At 55.5% G+C, this 23,621-nt stretch overlaps 1 protein-coding gene across 1 annotated transcript in view; it reads left to right on the top strand.

The window, feature by feature from the left end:
- Positions 1 to 23,621, top strand: part of PRDM16 (PR/SET domain 16) — a 253,864-nt gene that overhangs the window by 197,894 nt on the left and 32,349 nt on the right. The window contains 5 exon segments of the mRNA XM_017882422.1: positions 834 to 968; positions 12,192 to 12,294; positions 18,981 to 19,188; positions 20,848 to 20,995; positions 21,593 to 21,746. Coding sequence (XP_017737911.1) covers positions 834 to 968; positions 12,192 to 12,294; positions 18,981 to 19,188; positions 20,848 to 20,995; positions 21,593 to 21,746 — 748 coding nt within the window.

The raw sequence follows: 23,621 nt of genomic DNA, 5'->3' as shown, positions 1-23,621 counted from the left end.
CTGGTTTGAATTCAGAACCCAGAGTAACCACTGGCCAGAGTGGGGGAGACTGGGAGGCCTGCAGCCGCCACCCGTGGTCAGGCTGGTCGAGGTGACACCATCTCTCCACAGTGGACCTCAGGTCAGGTCTCCTCATCAGTGGTCCTCAGAGGAGTAGGGGTAACAGTAAATAAGAAAAGCCCTAGGGGTGGCCACTCTGCCCGTTCAAGGCAACAGCAACAACAAAATAAAGCCAAGTTGGTGTGCGTGTGACTTTGCGGGCATGGTGAGAAGAGCTAGGCGTCTTCATGCTGCTGGGTGTCAAACTGAAACTCTCCAGCCTTAAGGAAACCAGATGCTTTTCTTATTGTCAGAGTGGTGTGCAGGCTGCCCTGAGCGTGCACACACACATGCACATGCACACCCAGCAACACCTTCACCTTCAGACATGCTTTTTCTAGCCCAGCGCCCCACATCCTTAGCAGAGGGCTCTGCTCCCAGATGCAGCGGTCTCTGCCTTCTCACACGTGGGACAGCTTTGCTGCGGGGGTGGGGGTTGCAACTCTGGAGGCTCATTTTATCGCCGGGCCAGGGCAGTGATCTGTTCGGTGAGAAAAGAAAAGGCCATTCCCTGCCTTTCCGCTGGGCTCCTGGAGACTCCTGGAGACTCCCAGGCTTGGGCAGTCTGGGTGGGCTGGGAGCCCCGCTGATGCCCGGAGGGTGGGCTGAGGTCTGGATGCCAACTTGCCTTCCTATTTGAGCCCAAACAGCCAGGTTTCCGGGTGGGCAGAGGCAGTATGCAGACTCCAGCACACAGGGCACCTCTGACTCCTGCTTCACTTTCCTCCCAGCAGATCTCCGAAGACCTGGGCAGCGAGAAGTTCTGCGTGGATGCGAATCAGGCTGGGGCCGGCAGCTGGCTCAAGTACATCCGTGTGGCGTGCTCCTGCGATGATCAGAATCTCACCATGTGTCAGATCAGTGAGCAGGTAGGTCTGGGCTCATAACGGGGACTTCTGCCCCTTGGAATTGTCCCTGAGGACACGGCACCAAGATTGGCGGAGGTGCCGAGGCGAGGGTTGTCTGAGCCTCTCTGGGGACATCTGCCAAGCCCTGGCCTGCGGTGGGGGCACTGTTTGGTGCTCGGCCAGCGCTGGCTTCTGGGGAGCTGACTCGCCCCGGGAGGGCTCCATCGGAGCCTTGCTCAGGGCCCCCGCCCGAGGCTGGCAGCTCCTGAACCCCAGGATGGTGGTTCGGGTGGAAAAGGGCAATGAAGCAGGCAGGACCCCAGATCACAGGGCCCACACTTCCTGCAAATGCCGCTTCCCCGAAGGACACGGGAGAAGCATAGAGTAGGAACCGTCACTGCAAAAATCCATCTAAATGGCGCTGTTTAACCAAATTTTCCGAAGAGTCAGCACCGGCCAATGAGGCAGCCACTCAGGGGCCTCCTGGAGCCTCCAGGGCCTCTGACCAGCCTGCTGAAGGCCTTGGCCTTTTTGGCACAAAGTCCCTGTGAACCAGGCAAGAGACACCTTCATTCCGTCCCTGCCACCTCAAGACTGAGGCCCCCGCTAAGCTCCCTGGACCCTTGACCTCCACTGCTGGTCCACACCACCACCGGAACAGGCGTCCAGACCCACAGGCTGATCAGGGGAGAAGATGCGGAGTCTCTTTCTACTCCAGAAGGCACCGTCTCCCCAGAGTTGGTCGCTGCTTCATGAATTTCTCTATTCCAAGCTTGCCAGTGGCCCCTGGAGGCTCTTCTCACTCTCAAGCCAGGCCTCCCGGGCGGCATTTTCCACCCTGCGTTCTCAACACCGTGCGTTCCTCAGGGTGCCTGGGGTCCCCGGCCCCTTCCATCACAGCAGTCTGGTTTTTCCTGTAATATCTTGGGGTCATACATGAGATTTCATTTGCAAAAAAGGAAAAAAGGATCCTATGGCTGTGAAAAATGTGTGTGAAGACCATATCACGGAACATTCCGGGTAGCCTGTGCAAGCCATTGAAAGTGGTTCAAGGCTCTCGACTTGAGAGAAATAATTTTGCACTAAGAAATGCAGAGAGCAAACTCCAGGGAGGTCCCGCAGGCCCCAGCTGGCTGCCAGGGGCTCTCCCTCATTTGCCGTCCCCTTGGCTGTGGAGCAGAGTCTCCACCGAGCAGTTGCTCTGCTGGACAAGCTCGTTCTGGATGGGGACATGGATCTGCTGTACTACCAGGACTTCCGTGGCCTTCAGTTAGAGCCAAAACTGTTTAAAATAACTTTTTCTGATTGAAAAAAAAATACAGAGAGGAAGCAAAAGAATAATCATAAACATAAGAACAGAACTTAAAAAATATATTTTCCTTATTCCAGATGAAAGTGAAATTGGAGTGAAGGAAAATTGGGCTTGAGGTGCATAGAAGGACGGGTCTTTCCATCCTTTTCTGGGGCTCAGATTTGCAGACAGTGTGTGTCCTTGGTCGTCTGTTGGGAAGCCGAGGGGCAGGGGCACCACAGGGCTGGGCCAGGGCTGTGCTTTTGTGAGATGCAAACGACAGTAATGAAGGACCCAGATTTTTTTATTTAGGAAATAAATGTTTATTAGAACATTTGAACTAAACTTAAGCAGTAAAGTGGGTATCTTTACGTGTCTAGCTTTTTAAAAAACAAACAGATGTGTAATCTTCTCAAAGAGAAGCCTGTCTTTGAAAAAAATCTTCATTGTATTATTAATATTTCAGGGAAGTTTTCCTTTTAGCTACACATGAGGTCCAAAAGGAATGGGCTGCTTTGCAGCCAACTGTGTTTCCATGGTCAGGACCAGGGGACAGAAATCCTTGTTGCCAGGATGGAAGAATGATCCTGAATCCTGATCCGTTCCTTCCCTTTACCCCGCCGTTACCCCACAGTGCCGACTCCCTCCAAAGCTCCGTCCTAGAGTCAGAAACATACTTGGCTCTATTACCCAAACCACAGATAATGTCATAACGACTGGGATACCTCCTGACCTGCTAGACGGCACTCTCCAACACCGCCTCAAGGGATTCATTCCCTCTGCTTTAGGTCCATAGGCTGAATTAAAGCCACTAACCCAGAGGGAACTTGAAATGCACATTTAAGCAAACGCAACGTCAAACTGGCCCAAAGCAGAGAGAAATTCCTCCGCTCAGGGCACTTCTGACCCCCTCAACCTCACTGTGAGACCCTTCCCCTCCGAGAGGGAGAGGATCCCTCTGCTCTGAGAACACCCTCATAGGTAGCACAGCGGGTGACATCGGGTGTTACAGGGCCACCAACACTCCTGCCCATGTCCCCACAAAGGTGCACCTCTGAGCTGGATAAGCCACGTGGCTGGAATGCCCGGGAAACGCCCAGGAAAGCAGGAGCCGGCCGGAGGCTGGAGGAGACTCGCTGCCCAGGCACGGGGAGTGAGGTGGTGGAGTTGGCAGCTTCTCCTCCTGAAATCTCAACCGTGAATTTCAGTTATCAAAGGAAAATGAGCATTGTGTGGGACATATTTTCTTTGAATAATAATAACATTTAAATACTAAAAATATGAAAAACTGCTCTCAGAAACCCATAGATTCTCGTATGAAATGACTTTTAGCAATGCCTTTTTGAAAGGGATATCATAGATTTCAATCTAGTGTTTAAACGCTCTCTCGTGTGCACTGTGATGGCCACATGGCCTCAGTGGAACGCATTTCCATTCCCTGGCCTTGACCACAGAAACGTGGGTTCCTGCAAAGCAACCTATTTGACCCTATGTGGATCTCAAATAAAAACTGCCCTGAAATATTAATAAAACCAAGATTTTTTTAAAGTTTTTAACAGCCTCTCTTTGAGAAAGAAACATTACATGATACTTACGCTATTTCTCAGATTTCCACCATGCCAGAAGTTCCACCAGGATTTTCTGGCACTTATGAACACCACACTCCCCCCCACACAAACACACACAAGTGAACCATCCTCCTCCCTTCCTCTCTCTCCCTCTCTCTTTCTCTGTCTCTCTTTTGCAAGATTGCACACCCACCCTACCTCTAATGCAGCACAGACACAGAAGGGAAGGAACCATATCTGAACATCTGAGGTCCGTAAAACAACGTCGAGTCTGCCAAATGGCATTCAGCAGGGAAAATACTTCGGTCAGAAAAGCATCACCGTCATTTTGAGGTTCGAGACATGTGACCTCAGCCCCCATTCTCAGAGGAAAAAGGAGACTGGGGCAGAAGATGGTCCAAACATCCTAAAAAGAAAGTTCTGGAAGCCACAGCGTCCCAGAAGAGATGAGTTCTCCTGCTGGGCAGAGGAGAGAGGTCGCTCTGAACTGAAAACTCAGGTCGATCTTCAGATGGGGACCCAGGCTGGGGCTTTCCTCCTGAGTCTCCTGCTACTGGCAGCCAGGACTTAAGCAAACACTGGGGCCTCCAGGGTGCTCCTATGTCCTTGGGGTGAGACCCACACTTCAGGGGCACTTTGGAGGCAGGGGAGTCACATACCACCTCTGGCCCATCCCGGGCTCCTCCTGGCCTTCGCTGGATGCGGACTGCTGTGCATTCATATGGGGTCTGGGGGCGGGCGCCACCCCCAGATCCCTCATGGTTCTGTGCAGTGTACCGGCGCTCTAGCTGACGCTTTTGGGCGCCCCAGGGCACCTGCTGAGCTGGGTGGTGCAGCACTCACAGGCCCAGTTCTGACATTCTGGCTGCTCAGAAGCCTGCTCAGATCACTGACCACGTGTCCCTCTCCCTAGCATCCCCTAACATGCCCCAAGACACCTGCCCTGTACAAAAGAAGACCGGCTATCTGCTCCTCCACAGCTACTGGGGAGAGGCAGGGGACAGGGGCTTGAGAACGTGTGAGCCCCAGAGCTTGGAAAGACTCAGCAACCGGCCAGCACCTCCCCAGAGGCTCCCTGCTGCCCTGCTGCCCCACGGTGCCTCATGGATGGAGGCAGGACCGGCTGAGCTGAGGGCAGCATGGAGGCCCGGATACCCTCCTTCCCAGGCGGGGCTGGCCCAGCACCCTGTCCCTTCCCATCTCAGGCCCCATGGGCACTGGACCGTCCTCTGCATGAACGAGAGCTATCCCCATGGTGTGGGGCTGAGGGGCTACTTGTGGGCCCCACCTCCACATTCTCATCTAGCAATGAGATTCCCCCTCCTGGCCCCAGGGGACCTCTTGAGAGGTGACGGGGCCCATCCCCGGCCCTTGCTTCTCTAAGGCCCATCCCAGCCCTCCTCATGGCTCATGGGAGAGCTGAGCAAAGGCAGAGGCCACATTGGGTCATGAATTTGCTCCTGGGCCCGGCCGTGTCGCCCAAAAGGGGACTTGTGGTTTTCTATTTGCACAAAGAGGCCCCAGATCACAGCCAAGGACACACTGGTCCCTTCCGAGGCCAAGGGAGCCGCTGCTCCTGAAGCAGCACAGGCTCCTGGGGAGCTGCGGGGAGCAAAACCTCCACGCGCACAGCTTGGGGGACCGAGCCTTTGCCCTGGGACTTTCAGGGCAATCGGATTGCAAGGGAGGTAGGGCCTTGAGGTGTCAGAAGTCAACATGGGGAACTTTGACTTGCTGCCTCATCTGAGCATGAGCGGAAGAGGGACCCTCGGGATCTCCGTGCACTTTTCCAGGGGTGCGCCCGCCACGATCCTCCGGCTCCTACTTTCCTTTTTGGAAAATTCAAGACACTCAGATCCCCCCTGCGTGGTTCTTTCTCCTGTAATTATGAACAAATGAACTGGTTTGAAATGTTTCAGGAGGCACAGACGGGGCAGTTCCTGAATTTGTTTTAACTTTAAGAAAGAAAACAAGAGCTTGGTGATGAAGCTCCCACAGGGGGACGCGGGAGGCAGGGAGGGGACTCTCACGGCCGGCGCTGCTTGTTTCTGGTTTTTCTTTTTCTCACGTTGCCTCAATAGGGCAAGAATGTTGGTGGTTGGATGTCAACTGGCTAGCGGGGTGAGGATGGCGGGGGACAGGGCTGAGGTCAAACATGAATGTCAGGGAGCCAGACTCGGGTGCGGGCCCCCCAGTGTACCTCGGAACGGCTGTGGGGGCTCTCAAACAACCTGCAGCACCCCTGGGTTGAGAAAAGCAGCCCCAATCTGCACAGTGCCCTGGGGCTGCCTGGGCAGCAGACAACCCCCGAAACCCCAGCGCCTTCCAGGGGCAGAGCAGGGGTCCCGGCGCCCGCCGTGGAGCAGTGCAGCCCCCCCGCAGAGCAGCGCAGCCCCCCCGCAGAGCGTGTTCCGCGAAGGCATTGTGTTAGAAGAGTGGCCGCTGGTGGCCAGGCAGCACCGCGTGGACAAGAGCCTGCGCTGGGTGTGCATGAGAACCCGGGGTCTCCCGGGTCGGCAGAGGGCATTTCTCTTTTGCTTTGTCATCCTGGGCTCTGACCCGGGTCCTGCGTTTCTGTCTGGGCGTGTGCCCTGTCAGGGTTGGGATTTTAAACAGACGGCATCTAACACCCATCATCTTGTTCTGCCCTGACCCCAGACATGTCCATATTCCCTTTGCTTTTATCTCTCACAATTTTTTTTTTTTTTTAGACAGAGTTTCACTCTTGTTGCCCAGGCTGGAGTGCAGTGGCACGATCTCGGCTCACTGCAACCTCCGCCTCCCCGGTTCAAGCGATTCTCCTGTCTCAGCCTCTCAAGTAGCTGGGATTACAGGGGCCTGCCACCATGCCTGGCTAATTTTGTATTTTTTAGTAGAGACAGGGTTTCACCATGTTGGTCAGGCTGGTTTCGAGCTCCTGACCTCAAGTGATCCACCAGCCTCGGCCTTCAGAAGTGCTGGGATTACAGCCGGGAGCCATCGCCCCCGGCCATCCTCATAATTTTTTAAAATTAAAAATCATAGATTTTTAATTTGGTCAGGGCAGGCAGGAGCCTGCAACCATGAGATACAGTTTACCCCCTTGAAATGGGAAGGAGGAGGGCAGGGCGCTCCTTTGAGCATTTCATAACCAGCTTACAAAAGACTTCCAAAGTATATTCAAGTTGCTTTGATTCCCATTTTATGGGGCCCCCTTTGGAACAAACTGATCCTCTTCTTGGTGAAAAAAAGGTTTAAATTCAACTATGCTGTCTGAACCCCTTCGCAAGCCACCTGTCGGGATGTGTATATTCCTTTCCTGCTCATCACGGGCTCACTTTACTAGAAGAAGCTATTTAAGAATGATCAAGGTAATTTAACTGTGGACCCGCCATTTACATTTTTATAATCCAGATCCAAACCGCACAACTAGAAACAGATAAGGGTACATAGAGTTTTATTTCATGTCTGATCGCTGGGGAGGTGACGGCATATCGCACACAACACAATAATAAAACTTAGGCTTAATAAAAATGCTTCAGCCATGTGCGGGAGGAGAAGAATGTGGCAAAGCCCAGGACTCCAGCGGGCTTTTTCTCGCTCTGCCAGAGGACAGGACGGTCTGCAGTCCGGGACCCTGACTGTGGTCTCCTCCAGCCGCTTAGCACGGAGGAAGCCACGAAGCGAGGCCGGCCAGAGGGAGGCTCGTGAGCACAGGCGTGCACAGGGGAGGGAGAAAAGAGACCTCTGTCCAAAACCCGGCACTGCACATCGGGGTGCTGCCCCTGCTGGCATTTAGAGCACCATCACCACTACCTGCTCAGCTCCTGGGCCAGCCTCAGGGTTTGGGGGATCACAGCACTTTCCCACACTCACAGCGCGTGGAGACAGCAAGGAGTTAAAGTGAAGCCGGGAGCAGCGCTGAGACCCAGCCGCCTCGCCTCAGGGGAAGTCCTGAGAGCTAAAACCAAAATGCAGGAGACAATCCTCAGACCAACGTCCTCTCTCTCTCCCAAGGCCAGGTGAGAGGCAGACTGGGTCACCAGGGGAATTTGCTTTTGGGAAACGGTTTGGGAAGAATTTCGATTCCACTGGCTGCTTTCACATGTTTTGTGAGAAAAGCCTCTCGCACAGCAAACTCAAGCACAGTTGAATTCTGAAATCTAGAATGGTGAGCGATTGAGTTTTTTTCCAGTAAGCACATGGAAGGGAGGGTTCACCTATTTGATTCAAGCCTGCCTTTAAAGTTTCTTATACTGGTCAAAAAGAGACAAGAAAGCCCAAAAGTTCGCTTGATGGAAAAAAATCATTTACTCCAGGAAAGAGAAAACAGGAATAGCCACTGCTCAGATTCACCCCAGTGCCTTTTACTCTGCAGTCTGGTGATTCCCACCTGGGGGCATTTACATGGAGTTTTTCGTCTATGTATATTGTTAAATTCTATGATTAAGCGGGAGTGAAAACCGTACCACTTACAGCTTCATATTCGAAAGTCGTCTCTTTTCTTATGAATTGATTTGATATTTTAAAAACTTTCTTTAAAGACCTGTAAGGAGAAGGTATCCCAAAGCTGGCAGCCATTGTAAATTTAAATGATTTCTGTGTCTTAAAGAATATTGCGGGGGAGCAATGATATGAATTTTCATAAAAGGCTCCGCCTGAATGAACGCTGACAAACCCCGAAAGCCCAGCCTGACTCTAGGCTTTTCGCAGGCAATTTCTCTGCCTTCTGTTGAGAACGTGGCCATTTATTTGTCCCAGAACTCCGTTTACCTACAAGAAGCCGCCTCTTTGTGTCTGGAAAGTGATAAAAGGGGGAGAAAATAGGCAGGGTCATGCTCATGCTAAATACAGTTTGAATTCCGAGGACCCGCGTTTCGTGTGGTTCACCCATGTTCAGTCAAGTCATTGTTGTTACAAAGAGAACCTGAAGTGTTGGAACAAGGACTTAACTTCAAATCCAGTCTGTTTGGCATCATTATTTTTTAAAGCCATTTAGAGCAGACATTTATTGGCGCTAGTAAACTCAGCTGTTTTTAAGCGGGTTCCCCAGGCTCTCAGATCCTTAAACCAAAGAGAAAATTCCAGCCTTGCCCGTGCAACACAACCCCGGGACTCAGGCACGACTTCAACAGCGCAGCGGACGCAAGTGTTTATAAAAAGGCATAGATGCTTAGATGCTGTCGCTTAAGAAAATATACTGTTCTTCTTCCTTTCCGGCGGCCAGTCCCCTCCCTGAGGCCGCTGCTGGGGCTAAAGGCTATCAGAAACTCCAGACTTTATTTTTGCTTGAACAAACTTCTCCCACCACGCTGACTTAGTGCTTGAGCAGGACCCACCACGGGTCGCACAAGGAAGGAGGATCATAAGCAGACGGCAGGAATGTGTAGGGAGCTGCAGTCATAATTTATGACAGGCCCTGCAGGAAGGGGCCTGCAGTACAGTAAATGCGCAATTTGTGACGCCCTCGAGCCAGGAGCCGGCCCAGGCTGGGTCCGCAGACGCCGGGTTCCCACCGCAGCCGGTTTTTGTCCCGGGAAGTCGCCTGACCCCGCCGGCCAGGAACAGTGGCGTTCTCGGCGCGTCTGGCTGATAAGGCCTTTGTGACACCGGGGACAGGCTGTAAAAACGCAGCCGGCTTTTGTCTGCACCTCAGCGCCGCTGGCAAGGGCGGGGCCTGCGACTTCGGAAAAGTTTGCGCGGATTCCCGTTCACCTCTGACCCCCGAAGCAGTTGGAGGCAGGTCGGGGACCCCCGCCCCGCCCCGCCCCGCCTCGGGCCCTGTGATCAGCAATAATAGCGATTAATTCCGACTGCGGCTCCAAGTTCCATGGCCAAGGCGCCCTCCTCCTGCAGGTCCCGCGCCAGGGAGGGGGCGCCCGCGGCCCAGCCGCCCTCCCGCCGCGGTGGCTCCAGGGCAGTGTCTGCGCCGAAGGGCAGGGTCTCCCGGCACATCTGGTGCCCTCGGAGCCGGAGTGGGGTCCCAGGAGACACGGGGCCCTCGGATTGGGGGAAGAGGTGGGGGAAGGGGTTTCCTTCCGCAGCCCCGTGGATCAGAGAGGGAGGCTTGGCGCCCTCGGAGCTGGGGTGGGGGATCCCTGGAGGACCAGCACCCTTGGGTGGGGGGCATCCCAGGAGATCTGGCTGCCCTGGGAGGGTAGGGTGTAGAGAAGGGAGTCTGGGCGGTGTCCTGGGAGTGTCTGTGGGCTTCAGAGAGGGAATGGGTTGGGGGCGGGGGTCAGGGGAGGCTCGGAGGCTCTCCGAGGGGGCCAGGCAGAGGATCCAGGAGGGCCGCACCCGGCCCCCGTCTGCCCACCAGCCCTCTCCCCGCCACTGGAGCGGAGCTGAGCTGCGGGGTGGGCGGGAGGATGCCAGAGGTCTCACATCAGGACCCTCGATTAGGGGGGCGGCCTGGAGCCAAGGGGTGGGAGGTCAGGGTCCACATCACCCTCTAACAGAGACCCTTGAGACGCCTCTGATGCGCCCGCTGACCCTCCTCTCTCCTGCGCAGTGCCCGGGCCAGGCCACCTGCCCCAGGGGCGTCAGCCAGGCCGGACACTCAGCAGCCCCTTCCACCTGCGTCTGCTACAATGCCACTCGCCGCACGGCTCTCAGGGTCACCCAGCCTTTGTCCCAGCTGGCGCTTCTCATCCTGCACTTTGGGTCCAGTTTTCTAATACAGTGGCTCAAGTTTCTTTTTCAAAAAAGAGACAATTATTCAGCCACTGTGTGATTTTTTTTTTTTTTTTTTTTGGATAAGATGATACAAAACTGGGGTCCTAATAACAATGGGTTTAATTGAAGAAGTTACCATGGGCCAATTTCTCCTCTCCACTTTTACATCTCCTCATAATTTTAGCAACTTACCTGTCGCACCCTAAGGGAACTTCACACACTGCTGAGAGAGGCTGTGCGCCTGCTGTCCTCCCGCGTGAGAGTGCGCCTGCTGTCCTCCTGCGTGCAGTTCCTGTCTGGGTGTCTTGGGAGTAACAGATACTGGGCGTTACAGTCATGCTGTGGCTTCTGTGTGTCCTTTGAGAGTTCCTTGGTGTCATTCTGGAGTCAGTTGGGACTGGCAGACTGTAGTGAAATCCACAATGTGGGGGACATGGGGAGGAGCATGCAGGGGCCACGCCCAGCCCTGTCTTGGGGGTGCCCAGCTGTGTCCAGCCACAGACCCCAGCCAGGTCCAGCTGCTGGAGAGCCTGGCCTGACACAAGATGGTCAGTGGGGATGGGAGTGTCACCCACAAGGATGGCCATGTCCCTTCCATCCCTGGGAGCCCTTCCCTTTCTGAGTCTAGAACCACTCTGTTTTCTTGGAGGAGCCTCAGCCCCAGGTCCCGCAGGGGCAGGTGGATTTCCCTTGGGCTTCTTCCCAGCCTCGCAGCCAGTCCTCCGGCCAGGCCTGCAGGTCCCTGGAAGCTCCCCAGTTACTGTGATCAGAAGAGAGTCTCAAACACCCACATGTGCGGGGTGGGCAATGATTCTCCCAAGAGAAACACACCCACCGCCAGACACTCCCGGACCAAAGACGCAGCGTTCCTGGTGCGGGCGGCACAGCCCATGCCCTGACCCAGGCCTCAGATGGCCCAGCCTCCCCTTTCTGAACTTCTAATTTTCTTCATCTCGACCACCACTTCCACACCCCAAGACAACCTCCTCTTTTCAAGAGGCCCCTGGCAAGCCATGGGGACACAGCCCCCAACAGCGCTGCTCAGTGAGTAGAGTTCCAAATGGAGGTCCCCTCGCCCCCAGGGCTTGACCAGGCTGCAGAATCTACCTGAACCCACCAGTTCTCAAGGGTGTCCTCCATCCCAGACTCTCACCTGTGGGGTCAGCCTCAAGGCGCCAAGTTGACAGTGGGCACATAGTCCTGCCCACCCCAGCCATCCTGGCTGATGGCTTCCCCTCTCATGGAAGAACCACAGCCCCATGTCCTGACCCACTGGCCAGGCTCAGCTCATGGCCACTTTCAGAAACAACCAGGTTCACTCCACACTCTGAGCTCCCCCTCCCCCACCACCACTGGCAAAGGGTGTCTCACTTACATACACGAAATTGAACAAAAGAAACTTGAGAACCCACCCAGGTGGGCTCTTGGTGGAAGCAGGGCTCTGCTGTGCCCCAGGACACCCCAGCTGGGAACTTTGATGCGGATCCTACCTATTTAGTCAGCCACCCCCTTTATGAATGTCCTAAAACCCAATAAAGCAAATTAAAAGGGGACGCAATTCCTTCTGTGCATACTCCGCAAAAGTTCCAGAGGAGACCCTCTTGGTGGCAATTAGAGGAAAATCAAGTGCAGGCTGAGCTGCATCCACAGTGTGAGGGCTAAGTGCACTGAGAGGCTCTCCAGACACCAACAAACCACACTCACCCTTTCTCTCTGGTCTCTCCATCCTAGATTTACTATAAAGTCATTAAGGACATTGAGCCAGGTGAGGAGCTGCTGGTGCACGTGAAGGAAGGCATCTACCCGCTGGGCACAGTGCCGCCCTGCCTGGACGGTAAGACCCCTCCCCTGAACTGGGCCACGGCCCCTGGGAGACCCCAGCCCACCAGGAAGAGGAGCAGATGCCTGGGAGGACCCAGGGCCTCTCATCACCTCAAGCCACCTAATGAAGGCTAGGCGGCCCCCAACTGCCGGGTGCCTCCATTTTTGCAGACCCCAGGCCGGCAGAAATTACCCGCCCCCACAAAGGCTCAACCTAATGGCTTTCTTGTTCCTCTTCCCTGGGGCACCCAGGAGGTGCACCCAGAATTTAAGAAGGGCTTCGGGCAGTGGGCGAACTGATACCCAGTGGATTACAGCTTGGCAGTGTCAGGGTCCCAGGTGATTTTTTTAAACTGTGTTTTATTATTGCTATTGTTCTGATTAGCAGCAGCAACAGCAGCCTTTGCTTTCCCCGGTACTTAAACGAACACACACACACCAAGCCAGTTTGTAGTTTCGGGGCATTTCTGGCTGCCCCAGAGCTCTCTGCGGTGTGGAAAGATTTCATTTCATTGAAGAGAGTAGATGATGGCGTGTGTGTCTTTCAAAGCAAAATGTGCATCTGTAGCTAAAAGTCCAAGAGAAGTGTGAGGGGAAGTTTCATTCGGCGGAGGGAAAATGCAGGGTCTGAGGTGGGTCTCAGAGTGGTGCGGAGTTGCCCCGCTCTTCCGGACCGGGCTGTGGGAAGCCTTCCGAATTTCCTTTTCCCTAGATGGGCCAGCCCCTCTCTGTCGAGTAGAGACGGGACAAGTGAGTTTCCCTTTCACCTTCCTCCGCACCCAAGTACAGCTGAAAGGATGCCTGAGAAAATTCCAGCCCCACACAGATGAAGGCTCATTCCTCTGTCCCCGGCTCTGTCCTCTGATGGGGGCACAACTCCGTCCGTGGAGGGCTGGGGGCCGGGAGCAGCAGGGCAGGGATGGTCACGTCATGAAGTCATGTGTCCATTCCCCTACGGGGTCCTGGAACAGCTGGCCAGGAAAGGCTCTGTGGGCAGCGGGGCCTTGGCCCGTCGGCTCCAGGCCGATCCCTCTGAGCAGACGGCTCCAGGGTTGGAGCCTAACTGCTTTTCTTTGGGTGAGACCCCACAAGTGAACAGGAGCGCAAGCTCCCTCCTGGCCACTTCCGGAGCTGGTGATTCCTGCTGGTGCTGGAGCCTGAAGGGAGGCCGAGTTTTCCTGCTTGCTTCTTGGACCTCCCCTCCAAACACACCAAGGCTTAATGATTAATGCAGTTCACTGCAAGTTTCTCCAAGGAACCACTCTGATTTCACGGTGACGGAATGGTGCTGGAATTAGCAGGAAGGCTTTGAGACCAGACATGGAGAACTCTGCCTTCATTTACCCTTTCCATCACCGAGCATGGCCCAGCTAGCGGGGTCCTTCCTTGGTGCAGTATCCATTCATGTCCCTGAGTGTCCGAAAGGAAATGACCACAGAATGACAGTTTAACAAGCGGAAGCCTATCTGCACTCTCCTCTAAAGTTTGGTTTTATTTAGGCCATCGAGAAAAGGAAAATAAATTGCTGAGATCTGGGTAGCAGGAGGGAAGGCCTCATTTTCCTTAAAATAATTATTGAAAAGATCTGTGAATCTCAGATAGCGCACAAGAGCTCCAAGAGACAAATCTACTTGACTTAAGGAGAGTGCTTGACTATGGAATTTCATTTGTACAATGAAATCTCTTTCTTCCAAAAGGTTTTTTAAAAACCTTGATTTCTGCTCCCCACCCCCCTCCAGCCCCTGATATTAAATAACCTGGGTCTACATTTTCCTAATAATTTATCAAACATCTGTGGGCTAATTGCTTGCCACACATAATAGCCCAACATCAAATATTTGACTTTTCCTCCTCTTTCCTGTCAAGATCATGCCTCCCCAGTAACCGCCTCCCCCACCAGTTAAACTCTGAATCGCACAGAAAGAAAATGCAAAAATGTTCCTCACTAAGATAATTATCATAAAAAATCTTTTATCCCAACCCCAGCTCAATGCAGCCAGCCCCTTATCACTGCAGGAACTTGGAGGAGGCTCTCGAGCTCCTTTGAGCCTCAAGTCTGGTAGATTAGTACGTAGACGCCACATAATTGTGAACCCCTCGGCTCTCCGGGGCCATTAGGCACCGATTTATTTTTCTGTTACATTCCTGCTCTGCCATGAAAGTTGCTGATGGAACTTCAGATAGGCAAGCGAGGCGCAGATATCACAAACAAGATGTGAGGTCACCACGGCGTTGGCTCAGCTGGCGTAGGTGACAGGTGGATGCTGTACGGCAGCTCACGCACCCCCGCCAGATGAAGAGAGTTTCATTTCCAATCACTGTTTTTTGTGCTTTTGTTGGGAGAAGAGGGTTTGGCTGGAGACCACGTTCAGGTAGCAAAGAAGACACAGGAGACCCTTGGGGGCCAGCCCGCTTCGGGAGAACCGAGCCTCCGCCCCGCAGTCCCGGGGCTGGACACATTGCCTGTGCAGAGCTGCGGCTCTGTCAGGAATGCGAGGCCCATTTTCACACAAGTGACTCAGACCGTGGGGAAGCCACTTTCAGATGCATTTGACTTTGTGTTTTGTTTTTACACTTACAATGGAGAGGAAAGAATTCTCTTTCGTGAGAACTTTTTGCTCTTGGGAGAAAATAAAGAAAGTTACTTCCATTCCAATATGCTTTTCTTTTGAGAAAGCCTCCCGATAATTTGCTTTTCCTCTCTCCAGAAGAGGTCAAGAGGAGGCAGTACGTGGGGCACAGAGGTATGAGCCAGATCGTGAGATCAGAGATAATAAGATGGGAAACATTATCGAATAGGTCATGTTCTTTCAGCATTTCTTTAAAGCAGAAGTTTCTTGTGCCAAGAAAGTGAAAATGCCATAAACTGTGCCCCCGCTTCCGGCCCCTCCACCAGCCCCAGGGGTGTATTCAGGGCCAGCCTTACCTGCCTGGAAGACAGCCGGGAGACCCATCCACACCACTCAGTAAGGGCAGGCCAGGCTCAGGTGTGTCCTGTCCCCGGCCCTGTCCTCTGATGGGGGCCCAGCTCCATCCGTGGAGGGCTGGGGGCAGGGAGCAGCAAGGCAGGGATGGTCAATGAAGTCCACTCCATCACGTCCAGGGCACCCTCCAAGGCCATTGGAGTGAGAATCGGACTGGATTCTCACTTGCAATCTAAATTTTTATTTTCATCCCAAATTCTAAATGAGAACTGGAAAAAATAAGTTGGTCAGTAATATGAGTAGGTGGGGCTGGCATTTCTTCTTGTCTTTGTTTTCAAATTTCAACTTCTGTGATTGTTCTTCATTGGGTCCAGAAAGAGTAAAATAAAAGCTGGCATTTCTAACTGAATCACGCTGCTGGCTGGAGGCCCCCATCTCAGCCTCCTTCCAGCCCGGGACGTTGGAATCCACCCACAGGCAGCTTCCCGGGTCTGCGGGTTGGCTGTGTTCCGCAGTGGTCTTGGTGCTCAGATCTGCAGGGCTTGTTCCCCAGTGAAAATCCCAGTTTCTGAAGACAAGGGAAGGCCTGAGAGGGAGTGACAGTGAGCATCCCTCTGTCACAGGCTCACCTTGCTTTCCCCAAAACCCTCAGTGGGAAATTGGGGCCCTGCCAGCCCTGCTTCCTGGGCCCCAAAACCATGGGCAGGCTTCAGGCCCACTGCTCCGCCTCTTCCTTGAAAAAGCAACTCAGGCCGGGCTCGGTGGCTCAAGCCTGTAATCCCAGCACTTTGGGAGGCCGAGGCGGGCGGATCACAAGATCAGGAGATCGAGACCATCCTGGCTAACACGGTGAAACCCCGTCTCTACTAAAAAATACAAAAAACTAGCCGGGCGAGGCGGCGGGCGCCTGTAGTCCCAGCTACTCGGGAGGCTGAGGCAGGAGAATGGCGTGAACCCGGAAGGCGGATCTTGCAGTGAGCTGAGATCTGGCCAGTGCACTCCAGCTTGGGTGACAGAGCGAGACTCCGTCTCAAAAAAAAAAAAAAAAAAAAAAAAACAACTCAGTCTCGCCCAGCCTCAGTTTGCCAGTTCTGAAGCAGGCATGCGAACACCATCGCCCTTCCCTGGGTGCTCGCAGGTCCATGCAAGGCTTCAGTGCCTGGATTCTCTTAAGCTCTGAGGACAGGACCTGCCACGTGGGGCTCCCACCAGACCCCAGGGGTCAGCCTTGCCGCCCACATCATTTGCACAGTGAGCACTTTCTGAACAATCTGCAGGCTTGAATCACATTTCAAGGTGGCATTTTGTAGACTTCTGGGGTGAGTATTTCTCACCCACCTCCTCCCAGTCTGTGCACCCAGTCCAAGGATCACCCCAGTCCGTGCACCCTGTTCAAGGATCCCTTCTGTCTGAGGATCTCTCCTGTCCGAGGATCCCTTCTGTCTGAGGATCCCCCCCAGTCCATGCCCTCTGTTTGAGGATCCCTCCATCTGAGGATCCCTCCTGGCAGCTCCTAGGTGGGTTTGGTTTGTTCAGCGAGCGTCTGGGAAGCTCTGAGTGGCAGCCTTCCCCGGAGAGGTTTGGGACGGAGGCTTCCAAGCCCCAGAGGACGGAACTGAGGTGTGGACTGCAGTCCTGTGGGAAGTGGACTACGCAGGCTCTGGGGATCCTCTGGCTTTTTTCCCTTCATGATCTTGTTTTCCCCCAAACCAGTGCTTTCCTGAGGTTCAGGTTAGCCAGCAGGACCAGGACGCCTGGACACCGGCTGAGAACGAAATCGCAGTGTTTCATGCATCTTGACCGGCAGTGGTGCCTGCCCACTCACCCCCAGTGCACACACCCCCAGGGCTCCTCTCAGCCAGGCACCCCTTCCCTGTCAGCCAGATACTCACCTCTGTCCAAAGACGGCAGTGAAAATCACATCTGGAGAGCTGGCGTCTGTGCCTTCTTTGGCAAGGGTGGGGGGGTGGTGCCATCCAGTGTGCCCGCTGTGGTCTCTCAGGGCCAGCACCCTGCTGGAATCCCCACCTGGGCACCTGAGGCTCAAGGAGCCAGGCTCTGAGGACTCGCCAGGTGGGGCTGGGGTGGCCCGGGCCAAATGGCAGCATCTCCACCCTTAGGCTCAGGGAAGCTTCCAGTCAGCAAGGAGGTGCCACTTCCGGCAACCCCCGCACTGCCCAGACTGCAAAGCAGCCCACCCTTTCCTTAGGACTCTAAAGGCCTGTGACTGTGGTGGTCTCTCTGACACAGGGAGGGGACAGGAAGTGAGAGCGCTCTTCCGTCTGCCCCCATCCCCTCCTCTCCTCAGCAATCCTTAGGTTCAGGCCTTTGAGCCAACGTTCAGACTGAGTTCATTAAGACTCTGCTCAATGCTGGGCACTGGGTCAGTCCTTGTGCACATGCATACACACCCAAACACACATTCCCACAAGCACACAAATGCACACACACAGATTCACATGCACCACACACATCACATGCACACAAACAACAAACATTGCACGGTTAAGCATAGCACATTCAATACAAGCATGTGTACACATATTCACGTGTGCACAACTGCACACCCATTGGCGCACACACACACAGACAGGTCAACACACGATGTGCATGTTCACACATGTTCACATGCGCATGTGTGCACATCAAAGACACATGCACACACAATAACCCCACATGTCATCCCATGCACACCAACATATATGTATTATATATGCACTTATCATACCATAACACAAATGCACACACATGCAGACAGATAAACACATGCATTCACATATGCACCCACATGAATCACACAGGTGCTCACATGCCTAACACAAAGCATACACAAACCACACATGTGCAGTAGAAAACATGCTGTACACACAAATATTCACACATGTAGGTGCATGCAGAAACACACACCCTCACACACATGCACATGCGTACCCATGCAGCCCCACACAAACATGGGTGTAAGTGCATAGACATGCACACACAGTCACACAAAGATGCACAAATGTGGATGCAGATATGCTGATATTCACACTTACACGTGTACACGCAGCTGCATGCTCACGCCCAAGACGCCCCTGTGCACTCACACAGTGGTGCACACACCATTGTTCAATTCATCTGGGAAAGAGCTCAGTGCCAGCGTTCTTTCCAAGCTGGGGGCTGTGGCGTCTTGTGGGGAGGGGCCTCCTGTCTTAGATGGAAGGCTGCTGCCCAGCTGCTGCAGGCAGGGGGGGCGGGGACAGGCCCAGAGCCCCCCCACCAGGATGACAGCTCCAGGCCGATTGTTTGGCTTGGCAAGGCGGTCAGGATGCTGCCTCGTAAACTTAATAATAGCTGCCCCCCTTTTAATTTGTTTGACCTTGACGACAATAATTTATTGTACGCACTGGAGCTCTGTCATCGCTTTTCTCCTGATTCATAAACAAAGCACTTGGCCCGGCTTCCTCCTCCACTCCCAAGCTCGGGGCCTCCTCCAGTCCACGGTGGCTGCCTGGGGCACAGGCAGGGCTGGGTGTCACTTGGGGCTCCCTCTGAGGCACAGATTCGGGGGTCCTTTGGTGCTGCCCAGGGCTGGGCCCTGGGGACTCCACATGCCTGTTTCCAGGGCAGGCTGGTGGGCCCCAGGATGAACCCTGGCAGGAGGCAGAGCGGGGCTGGCCAGCCTGGGTGCAGGTCCTGGGGCACCGTGGTGAAGGGGACAGGTCTCCAGAGTCCCCTAAGAGCCCTGGGCTGGGTCTCTGGCTCTCTCGCCACCACCTCGTTCCGTCTCTTGCAGAGGAGCCCACGTTCCGCTGTGACGAGTGCGACGAACTCTTTCAGTCCAAACTGGACCTGCGGCGCCACAAGAAGTACACGTGCGGCTCGGTGGGGGCTGCGCTCTACGAGGGCCTGGCTGAGGAGCTCAAGCCTGAGGGCCTTGGAGGAGGCAGCGGCCAAGCCCACGAGTGCAAGGACTGTGAGCGGATGTTCCCCAACAAGTACAGGTGCTGCGCCCTCCTCTGAGTCTTCCCCCCTCCCTTCCCCCACCTCGCCCCCCAACAGGTGGAGACAGGTATCCCCTAGTGGGACACACCCTGGGGGATATGCACCCCTGCTGGGACACTGCAGAGCAGGTGCAGGGTCCCGTGGCCAGAGCCGCAGATGTCCCCTGGCTCTGACTGCAAATGTCCTGGCCCCAGAAAGCCACCTCCTAGGCTCGTGGCCCTGCCTACCAGCCCGCTATGGGGAGAAACTAGAAAGGAGAAAAACTCAGGCCAGAGCCGAGATCTGCAGCCGCTCAGCCCAAGGCTACTTCTGTAATAAGGTCCTAGGCCGGGATGGGGGTGGCAGCACCCACCACTGAGGGATTCATGGTGGCCCCACCCTCCAGACACAGGAACGACTCCCTCTCAGATGGCAGGCAAGAGCGAGAAGGGGTCACCCCCATCCCCAAGACACCAGCCCTGCTCCCCACCGGTGGCAGCCGCCTGTCCCAGGAGGGGCTTCAGAGACATGAGCGGGCCCACACTAGCCCTCCCCTGCCCTAAGACCAGGCAGGAGCCAGGATCTGGGACCTGGGCAGCCTTAGGGACCTGTGACCCCCTGGAACGACAAGATTCCTGGTCTCTCTGGAGAGTAAAACCAGGACGTTCAGTCCAGTGCTGCAAGGAGCTATGGAGACTTTTCCAGCATGGGCCCCTCCTCCTGCCTTTGAGGGTTTCCTCCAGGACAGCCTCGCAAAGTCAGAGCAAAGCCCATCAGGCCACTAACCGGCTATGTGATTGCTGGGGATTACCGCCCATCCCCGCACCGCTCCCTGGGGACGGCAAACCCTCCACCCGGAACAGATGACTGAGAAAATAAGTGTTTGGGCAAATCCCGACTGCGGCCCTTCCCAGTAAACGCCGCTCAAGAGGGTCCGTGTTTTCTTTACATAAACACATAAATCACAATTAACAACAGGGGAAAAGATACAGTCTCCTGATGCTCGGGAACCAGGCGTTTCTGATCTGAACGGATGGCTGGGCCCTGTAATTAACGAGCCGTGATGTACCACTGCTTTGCTCATGAAGATTAACGGTCATCCCTGGGATGGGGAAGCCGGGGTCCCCGAGAGCAGGGAATTAGAGCAACTCCTTCATCCAAGTGCAGCGGCCCCTCCGAGCAGCTGAGCTCTGCACCCTTCCGTGTCACCTGGAGACCCCCGAGTGACTCCCGGCCTGCCTCCTTGGTGTGTGCCCAGCACTCAGCGGGGCGTCCTTGGATTTTGGGGACTTGCCCACTCCTGGGTTCATGCCAATGTTGAACCCCTTTTTTCTTAGGCCCAAGCTTAGCCTCAAGGTCAGGACCATCTTGAGAGGCACCCAGGCAGTGTGGGCCGGGATCCAGCCCTGCCTCCAACCGCCCTGGGGGTGGTCTTGGCTGAGAGATAGAACCATCCAGGTGCTGGCTCCTCATCTGCTAGGGGAAGGCCACTTCTGCCCCTTACACCCCGGCCATCACAGAGAGGAGGTGGGCAGGGAGACGCCAGCATGTGCTCTGTCCCCCGGCAGTGTGGTGGGGGCTCTGAAGGGGCACTGGGAACAAGCTGTGCAGGGTTGGGGTCCCCTCCCAGGCAGAGGGTAGGTACTTGGGCCCCACAGTAAGCCCCATCCTCTGCACAGCCTGGAGCAGCACATGGTCATCCACACGGAGGAGCGTGAGTACAAATGCGACCAGTGCCCCAAGGCCTTCAACTGGAAGTCCAACCTCATCCGCCACCAGATGTCCCACGACAGCGGCAAACGCTTCGAATGTGAAAACTGCGTGAAGGTAACATGCAGGGCAGCGGCATCTGAACCCCGCCACAGCGGGAGGCTGCAGACGGGCGCCCACTCCCATGCTCCCTACACCCCCTGGTCCAAATGCAGATGGAGTGTGGCAGAGTGGGTAGGAGGCCCCTGTGGTGGCTCGGGCCCTTCCGTGTTACTAGGAGGGAAAGGAAGTCTCGGGGAAGACTGCGTCCCCCAGGTCAGAAGGATCAGGGCCGAGACCAGAACCCAGGCCCCTCCCGGGCACGGCTCCTGTCCTCCCGCCAGTGTGGAAGGAAGAGGCTGCAGGGCTGAGCCTCCACCCCCAGCCCGCCAGGGTTGCAGCGCCACAGCTGAAAACGCTTTCTGCAGCCCTGTCTCACGCAGCCTCAGTTCAGGAATTGTTCTTGAGGAAAGCAGCTGGGGAGGCTCCGTGGTTCACTAAGGCCATCCAGCGGGTCCTGGCTACAGCAGAGACCTGTCCCTGCTCGGTGCAGACCGCGACGTGGCAAGAGAGACAGACAGGGCCCTGCTCTCATGGCTGATTGGTCGGGCAGCCAGAACCAGGCCAAGGCGGGTCTCCAGGCAGGGCCCGAGCCAACGGCGTCCATCTCCCCAGGTGTTCACGGACCCCAGCAACCTTCAGCGGCACATCCGCTCGCAGCACGTGGGCGCCCGGGCCCACGCCTGTCCCGACTGTGGGAAGACCTTCGCCACGTCCTCCGGCCTCAAGCAGCACAAGCATATCCACAGCACGGTGAAACCTTTCATATGTAAGTGGTCGCCCAGCCTGGCCGCCCGCCCTCCGAGTGCGCGGATGCTGTGGGGGTCGGGCCGAGGTGTGCCGTCCCCCAAGGTCTCCCCCAATCCGAGGGACCCCAGTTTGTTCCGAAAGCACTCTTGGCAGGTTCTGACATCTGTGCCATGTGCAGCCTGTTCCCCGGCAGGCACCCTCCGAGTTTGTCCCTCACTGCTACCCTTCCCCATCCCGTCCACCTCCATGGCTCCCTTTGCTTCGCCTCACAGGGGCTGGAGGGGGGCAGCAGGTGATGGGAGGGACCAGGGTCCTGCAGAAGGAGCCGGACCCTCTCCCCCTGTGGCTACTCCCGTCCCCCGAACTCACTCCCCACCCATGCCGAACTGCAGAAGGGTGTGTTTCTGTGCTGCCCTGCACGTGGCAGTCCCAGCAGACGCCCCCTGGGATTGTCAGGGTGGTGTCTCTAGGGGGCCCTGTGTGTGCCCAGCGCTGCTCCAGTGCGGGGGCCAGCCCTAAATAAAAGAGCAGCTGTCTTTATGGGGCTCCTCGCACACCAACGGGAGAAGACAGGCAAGCCGGATAAGCAAGGCAGCAGGCACAGCTCTGGGTGCAGCGGTGCAGGGTTACAGCCTCACAGGGGGCCGGGCTGGCAGCCTGGCATGGGAGCTGTGCCTGCCTGTTCGATGAGAGGCATTCCAGCAGAGATGCAAGGAGAGTGAGCCCTGGGCACCTGGGGAGGAGGCTCAGCAGGGAGCTGTGAGCATAGAGGCCCCGAGGCCAGGGTTTGTTTGAGGAGTGAGTGAGGGGAGTGAGAAGAAAAGGCCAGGGGGTGGCTCATGCCTATAATCCCAGCACTTTGGGCGGCCCAGGCAGGAAGATCACCTGAGGCCAGGAGTTTGAGACCAGCCTAAGCAATGTAGTAAGACCCCATGTCTACCGAAAAAAAAAAAAAGTTTAATTAGCCAACCATGTGAGTGTGTGCCTGTGGCCCCAGCTACTCAGGGGGCTAAGTGCGGGAGGATGTCTTGAGCCCAGGAATTCAAGGCTGCAGTAAGCCAAGATCACACTACTGCAATCCAGCCTGGGCAACAGAGCAAGACTCTGTAAAGAAATAAAAATAAATAAGAGAGAGGTAAGATGTCACCGGGGCCAGGTCCCAGGACCCTTGCAGGCCAGTGCAGGGACTTTGACCCTAATTCTCAGTGAAGTCAGAGGCCTCTGAAGCGTCCTGTCTGCTGGGCCTTGTGCCGAGCCATCCGTTTGCCGGCCATCCTTTGGCCGAGTCATCCATTCACACACACATTGTGTCAGGTCATCGCTTCCCGAGCATTCTTACGTGGCATCCTCACAAAAGCCTGAGAGTGGGGCCCTTCTGTCTCCAGCTGTCATAGGAGGAAAGTGAGGCCACAAGATATTAAGTGACTGTGCGCTCAAGGCCAGGCTGTGGAGCCCAAATTTTAGCTCTGGGGGCCTGGCTCCTGGCCCCTGGCTGGGTGATTTGAACCTTCCAGGCTCTGTTGCATCAGCACGGAGAGGAGGGGTGCTGGGAGCTTGGGAACCTGGACTCAGGTGTTCTTGCCGATGTAGGACCACTCAGGCACTGACCACTTGCACAAGAACTGATGCCCGCCAGCCAGCCAGGCCCTGTCAGCACCTGGGCTGTGCCCATCCTACCCACCTCCCAAGCCCCAGCATCCAGCCGTCCTGCTAGGGGTGACTCAGCCCCCAGCCCAACCTGGGCCACATGCCCCCACCAACTGAGGAGCCAAAGGGAGACGGAGCTCTCCCTGCTGGCCGTTCCACAAGTACCGTTTTCCCTTTTGCTGACCACCGATCTCCCAGGAGGAGCCTGCGCGCAGTGTGCCCGGCTCTGGTGCCCCGACGCGTAGTA

Source organism: Rhinopithecus bieti, unplaced genomic scaffold (genome assembly GCF_001698545.2).
Source record: "Rhinopithecus bieti isolate Rb0 unplaced genomic scaffold, ASM169854v2 scaffold_13351, whole genome shotgun sequence".
In the NCBI taxonomy this organism is placed as follows: domain Eukaryota; kingdom Metazoa; phylum Chordata; class Mammalia; order Primates; family Cercopithecidae; genus Rhinopithecus; species Rhinopithecus bieti.
Note: the sequence above shows the minus strand (reverse complement) of the source record. Positions and strands in the feature narration are given on the sequence as shown.